Here is a 12,446-nt window from a genome sequence, read left to right on the forward strand (position 1 = left end):
ACTAAATGTGTAATAACACTGTTTCACGTATTGACCATTTCACTCACGTTATGTTCTAAACTTATATCATTCTGTTTAAAACACATTTTTCTGATTATTCTTGTCCAAAACAAACAGAATAAAGCATTGAAACATTTTTCTCCAGACTTTTTCTTCATATGTACTTTAAAGAGTTAAAAATGGCAGCAGACAAAGACAGTAAACATGTGCACAATGTTGAAGTAGTTACCTGTAGTACAGTCATTGCTGCACTTAAGGCTGCTGGATCCACTCAAAGATGAAAATGTGTTCATGTCTGGAAGTGTTTTGACCACTGACTGGTAGGTGTTTGAAGCCATTGCAATGTCCATTTTCACCACTAGATGTCAGTAACTTCTACATGCTGTACCTTTAATGATAACACAAGTCTTTAACGGCCACTGTCCTACAGGTTTTAGATGCTTCCCTGCTTCAATACACCTGATTAAAATTAAACAGATGCAACAGCGTGTTCTGTACAATGATCCATTAATTTAAACTAGGCGTGTTAAAAAAGGAAAACATCTACACTCTGCGGGGCAGTGACCTGCCAGAAGTTGAGTTGTCCATTTTCCAGTTTATAAACACATTAAATAGTGGAATTAAACAGCATTTCATCATTTAAGGGTAAAAAAAAAAAAAAGGAAATGCATTTTTATTGTTTAATATGATCTAACTGACTAAAGAACCCACTATAAGCCAGAAATAAGTTAATAAACCCTTTTATTTTAAGTGTATAGACATAGGTTATAGTGAAAACAGACATATAGACACTTAGTTTACATACATATGTACAGTTTGGACAAGGCTGTTCGTCCTCCTGCATTTATTTTATGGGAGAATACTAAAACACTTATCTCTGCACAGTATTTGGTAAGCCATCCAAGTACTTCCATCTTAAGAGTTCAATGCTGATGGTTACAGCATCACAATGACGGAGGTTTCTGCAGTATTCAGCAATGGTGGTTTTTAATGAACGCTTGTAAAGATCATCTCCACAACCTATTTCAAGCTGTTATTAGTGCACTGTGACAGTGATAATGAACATAATAAATGCAAAACAAAGCTTTTGTGCACTCAAAATGAACAAAAGTTTCTCTACATGCTGGCTGCAGCTTAAGATGGTTAAGATGGGATAAATGCAGGAGGGAACTCCTGTTCCATCATGAGGTTACAGGTGTGTTCCAAGTCTACGTAGACACAATAATGCTTTTTCATTAGGAAAAAAAAACAAAACAGCATGATTGCGTGTGTCAAACTAAGCACAAAAAACGTGTGCACAAATTCCTGTACAAAAAAAAAAAAATGGTTGAAAAATGTTTTCAAAAAAAATCTCATCCATTCACAAAAGGCTCTGTTGGAGCATGCATGCAAATAGTAAATCTTCTGACAGTTCAGCATCACATCACAGCCAAAGACAAAAATTTATTCATGTGTTACAAGAACATTACAACAGGCGAACAGAACGACAGCATCATCACACAGCTCCGAACTTTCAGTGTCCACAGTTTTTATTACGTCCTACGGGTGGAACAGAGAAATGCTTTCAGAAAACCTACCTTGCTAGCCTAAAGGACGTCGTCCTCAGAAGGTCTCTGTCGTTGCACTGCAGTTATATTAAACACTGTCAGTGTTGGGAGAGATGCTACTGGTAAGAGGAGACCTGAAACTATCTGTGGACTAAGGAAGACAAAACATATGCCACAAACCAAGACAAGATGGACACCATCTAGCTCTATGTCAATTTATAGCACAGCTAAACAGTCTGGATTCATCCTGAAATAATCCCTGACCACTGGTGTGTGTCTGAGCACGTCTTCAATGCATCCTCACATGTGTATATACATTTGGGTTTGTTGTTATGTGTGTGGGACACACAAAGAGACTTCCATGTTTTGAGGCACGATAATACTCTTACCTACACAACGTAGATACATAAATTGGTCATCAAGACCAATAAATGCTGATCAGAGCACTAGTGGCTCTCCGCTGTACTGTAATAAGAGTTAGTAAGCAGCAATGCTGATTTGTTTGGTGTTATGAGGTCTGAAGCCTTTGCGGAGGGGGGTGTTGGGGTGGAGCAGTAAATGATTAGCATTAGCCTAACAGCATGATGGAGCAAACCTTGGAGGGAAAGAAATAACTGGCACATACTGAGAGTAAACAGCACAGGCATCAGACACCTGCAATCAACCCTTTGACACAGTGTGCTTCTTGAAGTTCTACCAAACTTAAAAAAAAAAAAAAAAAAAAAGTTAGTACCACCTGTCCACAGAAGCTCAACTTCAAGTTCATTGCACAGGTAGATAATACTTGAGTGTGCCCAGGTCCAAGTGACCTTGTTAAGACTCAAACACAAAGCAGGAATGGTCACTTCGGTTGGTTTCTCTGTGCTGAAGAGAAGAAGCGAGGAGTGGCTCTCCCACACATACCGTACAGTTTCCATCCTAATACAAAGAGCAATATGACGTGTCGCAGCAGAAACTGCTGCAAACATAGTTACTATGCAACTTCGGTAGGGAGGGTAACTCCACCCCTGCAGTATGGGCAGCATAAACCCATCGTCCACCCTCCCACCCTTCAGCCAAAACCCCTCCTTTACCAGGAAGCACCTGCTTGTCACTGCTTTACCGTTGTTGTGTTGTTTATGCATTAGTTGTTGATACTCGAGAGTTGTTGCGGTCACAGTTGTAATTTTTCTCCCATTTTCCATCTGTAGCTATGACATCTGTCTTTCCTTGTACCATTCCACAAACTCATCCAGCAAAACTGGCCCTGGTTTAAAAAGCCAAAGAAAAACAACCATTACTGGTGTAACAGCATCATCGCTACCATCATGTTTATGTATGAATAAGCATCAACTCACAGGCACCGTCCTCATCGTAGTTACTGAGGTCCAGGTTGATTGTCCTACTGAACTCTAAAACATTGCACCACTGGTCTTTGTTGATGACTTTGTACTTGGATTGCTGGAGACACAAACAAACAAGCCACAGATTAACGCTACGCCGCGTAGCTACCACATGGGATGTGTGCAGTTAGCTAAAAACGATAGCACATGCTTACCTCTAAAAACTGATTAAACACTGGAAACAGAGGCCATGTCTTTCCCAGAAGAAGCCCCAGCATGCACTTGGCTGTGTTCAAGTCCAAACTCCTCTGATCTTTTTCCTGTCCAATCAGAACACCAGAGGTTTTCAGAAATTGATACAAAAATATCAGCCTAGCTAGCAGCATTTCCATCAGCGCAAGCTACATGTCTGTAATGACATAAGACCATCATGCTTTTCTAGTCAACGTCAAACTGGGAAGTCACCAGCTGACCCAAAACATCCAGTTTGGTAATAATATGACCTTACAAGACTTTCAGTCTTGTGTAACTGTTTCTTAAGGGACATTTTTTTTCCTCCTCGGTTGAGATTAATTAACATGGAATGCCAAATAGGTCAGCTTGCTGGTGGAGAAGAATTAACTTGACTCACCCGGGCAAAATCAAAGGCATATCTGTAAATGAGCTTAAAACTGGTACTGTCGTTCAGGACAGATCTCAGATAGTCTAGCGAGTTCCTCAGCCGCTCTGTGGAGTCGCACCTGACAACAGAAGAAAAGCAACACGAGCTCAGATTAAGATGTAGAGGGGAAAAAAAGCACAGCAGAGTAAAAAAAATGATTTAAAATGAAAATTAAGAATAAAATTTAAAAAAAAAAAAAAAGATAGTAGAGACTGACTTACTGCAGTGAGCCCATGCCTCTCAACCACTCCTGCAGGGTGAAATATCCCATACTCTGAGCATCCAGCTTCCACGCAAGAACCAGCATCACAACCTGCAAATGTTAAACAACAGCTGCACAAATTCTTAAAATGCACTTTTTTTTTCTCTTAGTGACGACTGAGACAAAGACTGACAGCAGTGTTTGACTGTCTGTGAAGAACTCTGAATTTTCTGTGTCTAAATAAACACAACTCAGATCAGACAAAAAAGAAAGCACAGTAAAGGAGGGAGAGTTTCCGACCACAAAAAAAGATGCAAGGTCAGAAGGGAAACCATGGTAACCTCTGAGCATCTTTAATGTCCATGAGGAGACCATGGAGAGAGGGATGTGCATAACTCAGCTGCAAGGACAAAAGCCTGCTCTCACGTCCTTTTAATGAATCAGATTATTTAATCCTACAAAAAAAAAAAAACATTTACATGTAGTCTCAAACCAAAAAGACTCGGTGTGAAGAAGTGCAAAATGCGAGTTAAATGTGTTGTGGTGTTAAGAGTTAAAGGTTTCTCTGAAGAAATGAACCCTCGAGAGGTTCCTCAAACCCTGTTCTGATAGCATTTTGTAGCTTGCTTCACCACTGACCGTAGAACAACAATGAGAAGAGAGCTGATGCTAAAACATGGCTGTACCAGAGGAGGTTTCTGCAAGGAGCGCAGGAGCGTTAAGAAGCATAAGTTTGTATGCATGAGTGTGAGTAGATGACTGCTGACATCGAAGCCACTAGCGGGAAGCGCTAGTGGCTTGAATTTGATTCATGTTGGAATGATATGTGTCTTTTTTGATCAAACAGAAGGCATGCCGCAGTGTTCTGGACCATCTGTGGGAGTTTCAGAGTGCATGCTGGGAGACCTGCTAGTAGAGCACTGCAGTACTCACAGTGGAAGAAAACCACAGTCTGAACCAACAATTATGTGGAATATCTTTGCAATGTTTCTTTTTTTTTTTACATGCTTTTGGGACTAATGTGAAAGCAGATGATTTTAAAAAGGTCAAACATGCATAAATACAAAAAAATTATCTAAAATTTTCTAAATTTGTAAACTTTTGTATCTAAATGGTGACCTTGAAGTGACATAAGACCAAACAAGCAGATAGTCCCTGATTTTTGTTAGTTGGTTTTTTTTTTTGTTAAAAGGAAGTTTCAGGATGATTAGCTTAACATGACTGACAGTCGTCATAAGAAACAATGAAAAGCAGCAAACGGAAACCACACAAATAGACCAAACTGCACAACTTATCAAAGTAAGAATGACAAAAAAAAAAAAAAATCTTACATTCTCTGGCTCCACGCCAATATCTTCACAAAACTTCTCCATGCCCTCTGGACCCACCACATCGTCACAACCTATTTTAGACAAGCGTGCATTATCAGTTTAGTACAGGGCAAGAAAAGTTCAGTCCTACAGAGCTGCAGTCCTGCAGGTTTACCTGCTCCAACACAACTGATTCAAATGAAATCGATCCATTAACTTGTCAAGTTCTGCTCAGTGACTCATCAAGGTGAACCGGGTGTATCAAAACATGTAAATATCTATAACCTGCAGGATTATGGGTCTAAAGGACCAGAGTTTCCTACCTCTTAATTTAAATCGTAAAACCCTGATCGGTGTTTGAATGCACGATGTGACGACCGCTCACCTGCGTATTCATAAAACCACTCCAAGCATCTTTTGCTTGAAAATGTCTCCTCCTCTCGGATTTGTGATGTTTCATGTTTTCTGAAAACACTGCAGATGCAAACACAAGTTTTAGTCTGTTGCCCAGCAGAGATTCAAGTTATTTTTGCACCCATTTATTTCCACAAGATAGACAAATAAAGCACAAGTCAGAAACCATGTGTGTTTGGTCTTTAACAGAGATTTCAAACCTGTCTGGACGACTTTTTTTGGCCAACATATCATCTCCAGCAGAAGGTCTTCTCTTTTTCCTTGGCGGCATGGCTCTGGAACAGCAAGCTGGTGATATATGTCAAAAATCTAAATAATTGACTCATTTTCAACAATAAAACATCCAAAGAGGAACAAACACACCAGTTTAGGCTGCAGCAGGGTAAAGCATCAGGCTTAATAATGACAGTGATACTGGTTGCACTGTTACCTGATGGGTGGCTATCCTGTCCAACGTCTTCGGTCAGGTTCTATCAAAACAGATGCTTGTGAGCACGACATAAAGGTGTAATGCACACTTAACACATGTGCATGCTAAAATATAATACACAACACACCGATAACATATATTTACCAGCCTGTGCAAGGTGTGATGAATCTTGTGGATGCTGGCTAATGTAGTCAAATGGGAATTCAGCTGAAAATCTGTATTTAAAAGAAAAGAAAATAAGAGCTTGAAGGTGAAGGTGACATCATCCAAAGCACCAACGACAGCTTTGGGACTTAAATCCAATCACTAATCAATAAACTGTACGGTCACATATCACTTTCTCGTGCTTTCTAGATCAAACTTTAGGTTTGCGAAAACAGAATAAACTGTGTCACACGACAGAGGGAGTGACTCCCTGCAAACTCGACAATAGAGGAACATTCAAAATACCTTGTCCCCAAACGTCTCGTGAGCATTTCACTCCATAACTGTCTTCAACATACCTTTGATTTTAATTCATTTTTTATCATCAAGATCAAGACAAACAGTACAACACACTAACGAGCTGATAGCACTAGCTGCATACCTAAAATAGCAACGCAGACGCGCAACTTGCACAGAGTTTATAAAGTATCCAGAGACTTGGGCGTGTGGGATTTGTAGTCCTTCTCGGTCACGGCGGCCATTAAAAACTCGGCTCAGCTTGAAATGCCGAACTACAATTCCCAGGCCTTAACAAAACAACTATTTCTTTCAGACCCTTATACCCCCTTACATTTTACCCTAACTGATTTAATACGTTTTCACATTGGTGAATAAATGTAGAAGTTACAAGGCTGTTGGCGCAAAAGCATTGCGCAGACGTTATGCAGCAGTTTATGTAAATGACGCAAAACCCGACAGCTCTGCTGCAGCAGGCAACGAAAGATGTTTTACACAACTGCGTCACAATTTTCATTCTCTCTAACACTCCGCAGTTCACCAGAAAATTGGTCGATTTACACTGGCATTGCGTCGATTTTAGGTTTAAGCTGAAACGTGGGGTGAACTATAAGTAATTACTGACATAAATACCTCAACCCATCGGATTACCTTCGAAAACCTTCTAAATTCAAGTAACGTCGGCAGCAAATAACCAAGAACTGCAAACCTAACACGACAATAGAAGTTAGGTTAACCTCCTGTTTGTCTAATTAAACCGTACACATGCAAAACAAATGAAAATACACTAGCTATTCTTCCTTTGTTTTCGCCCAAGACAGCACTGGCAAATACAAAGAGACCAGCAAATAACACTGGATTCATGCGCTTTCATCAAACCCCAGAGAGCAACACGGACGTGGGAGCACAACTAGTCTGTTTGAGTTTCTCTGACAGTCGCTGCTGATACCGAAAAATGTCGCTATTCGAGGCAGAAAGGCGTTTGTAACGTTTCTACTTACTTGCCGCATCAGAGTGCATTTTTATGAAACATACAACTGTCTGTGGGAAGTCCGCAGACCGGCCAATAGGCGGGCCTAGTCGACGTAAAACACGCCCGTAGACGCTGATTGGATACTTGCTTGTTTAGTGACCGCCTTTGTTTGCTGCCAATTGGCTAGCTAACGTGTCAGAAAATAGACTCCGCCCCTACATGAATGTGATTGGCCAGACTTCTCAAATAGGCCGCGGTATGAACGCGTCAATCACCGGAATTTCCTCGTGCAAGCTTGAAGCCAGCCCACGATGAAATGTCATTGGCTGTTTCCTTTAAAAGATGACCTCCCATCGTTGCTCCTGAGTGGGTTTGATATTTACACAGGTTGTCTGAAGTGATAGTACGGCTGGTAAAGTAAGTTATTTCCTATTTAACTACACAATAATAATAATAATAATAATAATAATAATAACCCACCGGGTTATAGTAACTTGCCTAAACACACCTTGTGTTGTCACCTGTCTGAGGTCAGTAGAAGTCCACGATGTTATGCAGGTCTTACCTCAAATGATGTGGACATTTAGCCCAATGTCAGGTGACTAAATCATTCCCATGAAACAAACCAAAGAGCAACAAATGCAACTACTTCACTGGCCCCAAAGTTGTTTTTATTTTCTTCAAGTCAGTAGCATTAAGATGTTTCATGGTTAAAGGCTCACTACAGCATATTGAGTTGTCAACGTGATCAGCCTAGTAAAAACACCACCATCTTGGATGTCAGATTTATTGTAAATTTATTTGACTCTCTACGTGGAGCTCAGAAACTGCTTATTGGGAAGAACACTGCAAAGGCTCCTCTTCTACTGACTGGGCCTGGAATCCCTCTGAAGCCTGTCTGTGGGTGTTCTCACATTTAGATATGAATCTACTTTAATTTTCTGTGTATCTTCTGGTTAGCTATAATCAGTGTTGGACTGAAGAACATACATTTTCAGAAACCCAATGTACAAATCAAATTTAAAACCACTCTGCCACTCATGTCCAACATATGCACCCAATTCAACACTTAGATATCCAAATGGACTAAAACTGTGCTGGCTTTCAAATGGTAAGCTGATGGAATTCAAAACAATAAAATCTTAACCCACGTATACACAAACACACACCACACAAAGAAAAAAACACACAGGGTAGTATCACTGTGAAGCATTAACATAGTTACATATACAATCAGTACATCCTTATCCGTTTTATATTTCTCCAACTTACAATCATCACATAAACATTAAACACTGAACCCCTGATGTAGTTCAGTTATGTGATTTACTTTCTCACTGGTTATATAATTCATAAAGAAGGCCCATTTTTGACAAAATATCACTTCTTTGTCAAGCGAGTTAAAAGTTAGCTGTGCTTAATTGGCCTTTTAAATCATTTCTTCCCATCATTAAATTGAAAGAAATTGTAGTGTTATTTTTCCATTGTCTCAGCACGATCCTGCAGCCTATAAATAAAGCAAATCTACACCATTGAGTCTGTTCTTTTCTAAGCATATACCAAGTATACACAAAGTTTAGCATTGGACCATTTTTATCCTAAACATATCATTTATACACACAGCTATACTTGTCCACTAGCTCTCGACTGTTAGACATTTGTAAAACACGTCTTAGTGTACATCTGTTTCTTTCATATCTTCAGCATTTTACAGAATCTCGCAATTTTAGTCTTGCCATCTTGTCAGGAGTCCAGTAGCTTCAGTGGATGATCCTGTATATAATTAATGGCATCTGCACCTCTCTCAGTATCTTATACCAGGATTTAATAACATTGTTCCATGTAGTTTCCTGTATTTCCTGTTTCAAGTCTTTTTCCCAGGCTCTCTTTAGGTCATTTATGTTTTGGTGGGTTAGCGGTTCTTATTAAATTATAAAATTTAGATGCTACACTTTTAGATACTTGCATCTTTATGAAAGCATCTTTATCCCTTTTATATTTCTCCAACTAACAATCACCTCATAAACATTAAACACTGAACCCCTGATGTATTTCAGTTATGTGCTTTACTTTCTCACTGGTTATATAATTCATTAAGAAGGCCCATTTTTAACAAAATATCACTTCTTTGTCAAGCAAAAGTTTAAATAATTTCTTCCCATCATTCAGTAATAAGAAATTGTAGTGTTATTTTTCTATTGTCTCAGCACAATCCTGCCAGGATTTAATAACATGGTTCCTTGTAGTTTCCTGTATTTCCTGTTTAAGTCTTTTTCCCAGGTTCTCCTAAGGTCATTCATGTTTTGGTGGGTTAGAAGTTCTTATTTAGTTATAAAATTTAGATGCTACAGCTTTAGATACTTGCATATTTTGACAGGTTTCCTGTATGATAGTAGTGGATATTAAGCTATATTTTTGCTCTACTTTTCTTATCTAATCTCTAAGCTGTAAATATTTCCAGGCATCTTTGGAGGTGGTTTTAGATTTAGCTGTCATCTGATCGAAAGACATGTAACTCTCCGTATTAAGAATATCTTCAATGAATATTTTCCTGTTTTGATCCAAGAATGCCAATACAGAGATTTTATCCACCTTAAGTAAACTATTATGCCAAATACATGATTTGATTTTGTAAAAAATGGATCTTGTCTGATTATATGAAGGGGTTATTTTCCACATTTTTCTCTCAAAAGCCAGTAACAGGTTTCTAAATGGAACTTTTGTCATATAAAGGCTTCAATGGAAAAAGGTTCTTTAATGTCTCACTCTATTAAGATCCAATGTGGAATCTTATCCACTCCTCTCAATATTTTAGCAAGTTGACTAAGAGAGAAAGCATAATGATGCCAATCTATATTAGGTAAAACCCAGATCACCATCCTTATTAACAATTTGGTTTTATTAATAACATGTCTTTTACCTGCCAATAGGAACAACTCAACGGCTTTGTTAAATCTTAACATCTCAGGTGGTAGACTGAGAGGTAGGACAAAAGTCACACAATTTATCTGTTTAATTGTCATATTTAAAATATTTACTTTACTCAGGAGAGATTATCTTAATTTTGTCCAATTTTGTAAAGTGATTTCAATTTTCTGAATGAGAGGAAGGAAATTCTCAGACATAAAAACCAAATATACAAGACCTGAAGGAAGCCTTTAAAACCACCAGTTTTCCCTAATACTTGGTGGGCAAAGCCCTGGTAAGGGCATTGTCTCAGATTTGTCTCAGTTTATCGTATAACCAGAAATATAAGAAAAGGAATGAAACAAAGACATCACATCACATTCGGATTATATTACAACACAGCAACTCGTTGTAAAAGGATGCAGAAATTTAACTGGATGCCCTGCACTCCTGCTCTGTCACCCCGTGTGACTTTATGACATAAAAGCAGACTAGAGGAACCGTTGAACAGATCAGATGCTTAAAATGTTACCCTCAAAATGATTAAAACTGATCTCGGACAGTTCTGTTTAATGAATAGCTAAAGCAACGCAATGCTAAACATACCCATTAGCAAATCCTTTTGAAAAACTAGGACAAAAAAGAGCAATATTTTAAGATTTAATGTTTTGGGTTTTTGTGAAGTTTTCAGCTAGATAAAAGTTGTTATTAAGGCTGGTACCCAACTCTGCTATCTTGGAGCTTTAAACAAAGTGTGTAAATAGGAAATATTCAGGTAATCCTCTGCAGTGACATTTGATTTCTGTTGAATTTGATTAATTTTGTTCCACAAAAATGGGACCTTGCAGATGAACTGCAGGACCTCAGTATTCATTGAAATGTCTTCACATAAAGACATTAAATCTGCCAGCATCGAGGAAACTTAAGAGTGTTTTTTATTTGTTGTAAGAAATAATTATTTGGTTTAAATTCCTTAATTCAGTTCTAGGCAAAAACCTAATGAAGAAAATCAGTCCTTGACCTTTGATTAACAGCAGAGTACTTCCTTTGACATGCAGGGCTGTACTTCTAATGAAGTAACATATTTACTAACTACGATAGCGTAGCTGCTGTTTTTTCACCATGTGTGTATTTTATTAGTCCCATTTGGGACTTTAACCTGATTCAACTTTAACCAAACTGACTTGACTTGTGAAATTATTATGGAGGGAAACTTAAGAAAATATCTAAAGATGTTCCTGTGAAAGAAATCACCTTCCTTACCTGTCTGTGCTGCAGCAGACACAGATGTGATGCCATGGAAGGCATTGCTGGACGTAAATGAGTAAAGTAAGGATGTGTGTGTGTTTACTGTCGGTCCTGCCACAAGAACAGTTTTCAGGAATTTGCTAAGTGTGTAACAGAGTAACTGTGTGTCAAAAATCTAGCATTGCAGATGCCTGCATGAAGACCAAATTCAAAGATGTGTAGCTGTGGTTCAGAGTACTCATGTAATCACATCGCTATGACAACTCCTGTGGGTCAGAATAAGAACTTGCAGGTTTGATCCCACAGCGACGTGGTTGGTTTCAGGGTTTATCTGCTGCTTTTACTTCTCTGGTGAATAAAACGAGCTGAACTGTCACGGTAACGTGAGAATAACCCTGTAACTTAATTCAAAGTTTACATGTCAGTATGAAATGAGAAGCACATCTGGCTTACAAGCAGATAAATGCAAACTCTTGCAAGAGACGTGTTGCATTCACTGTCCATCACAAAAAAGAAAACACCTGAATTTAACAAAGCCAGCAATCTGCAACTCGGGTCCTCGTGAGCTACCATCCTGCAGGTTATTAGTGTTTCCCTGCTACAACACACTTGATTCAAATGAAGAGGTTCTCTAACAACTTTTTGTTATCTTCTGCACCTGCCTGTCAATGAGACATAGATTTGGGTCAGGTGTGTCACAGCAGGGAAACACTAAAACCTGCAGGATGGTAGCTCAGGAGGACCAGAGCTGGAGACCCCTGAACTAAGTAAATAGGTACGAGCCTCTTATTGGAGAATTCCTGCATGATGTTTCAGATGACAACAAGATATTTAACCCAAACTGATGAAACGACTAGCTTCTTTCTTGGTCTCCTGATTGTTCAGAAATGGTCTTAAAACTCTTCAGGTTGATCGATAAAAAGTGCTTAGCTTAGTTTTTGTTCACCAGTCGATAATAGACCCTGTGCTGTTGTTCATCTGAAGTTGTTTT

The 12,446-nt window shown here is 38.8% G+C and overlaps 1 protein-coding gene across 3 annotated transcripts; it reads right to left on the reverse strand.

Moving 5' to 3' along the window:
* Positions 1-733: 733 nt before the first annotated feature.
* dcun1d4 (DCN1, defective in cullin neddylation 1, domain containing 4) lies at positions 734-7,389 on the reverse strand. 3 transcript variants are annotated; one of them, XM_079244585.1, is made up of 11 exons: positions 7,329-7,389; positions 6,031-6,101; positions 5,887-5,926; positions 5,657-5,744; positions 5,428-5,516; positions 5,064-5,134; positions 3,752-3,843; positions 3,501-3,609; positions 3,085-3,189; positions 2,885-2,987; positions 734-2,793 (listed from the first exon to the last, which is right to left on the reverse strand). In XM_079244585.1, exons 1-11 carry the CDS (start codon positions 7,345-7,347, stop codon positions 2,738-2,740), a joined length of 843 nt encoding a protein of 280 aa, XP_079100711.1. In that variant the 5' UTR covers positions 7,348-7,389; the 3' UTR covers positions 734-2,737. The 3 variants fall into 3 exon arrangements, with proteins under 3 accessions (XP_079100711.1, XP_079100713.1, XP_079100712.1); XM_079244587.1 differs by lacking the exon at positions 7,329-7,389 and having other exon boundaries at positions 5,657-5,731; positions 6,031-6,086; XM_079244586.1 differs by lacking the exon at positions 7,329-7,389 and having other exon boundaries at positions 6,014-6,071.
* Between the last annotated feature and the right edge of the window lie 5,057 nt (positions 7,390-12,446).

This window comes from Telmatherina bonti (assembly GCF_933228915.1).
Source record: "Telmatherina bonti genome assembly, chromosome: 8".
Taxonomy (NCBI): domain Eukaryota; kingdom Metazoa; phylum Chordata; class Actinopteri; order Atheriniformes; family Telmatherinidae; genus Telmatherina; species Telmatherina bonti.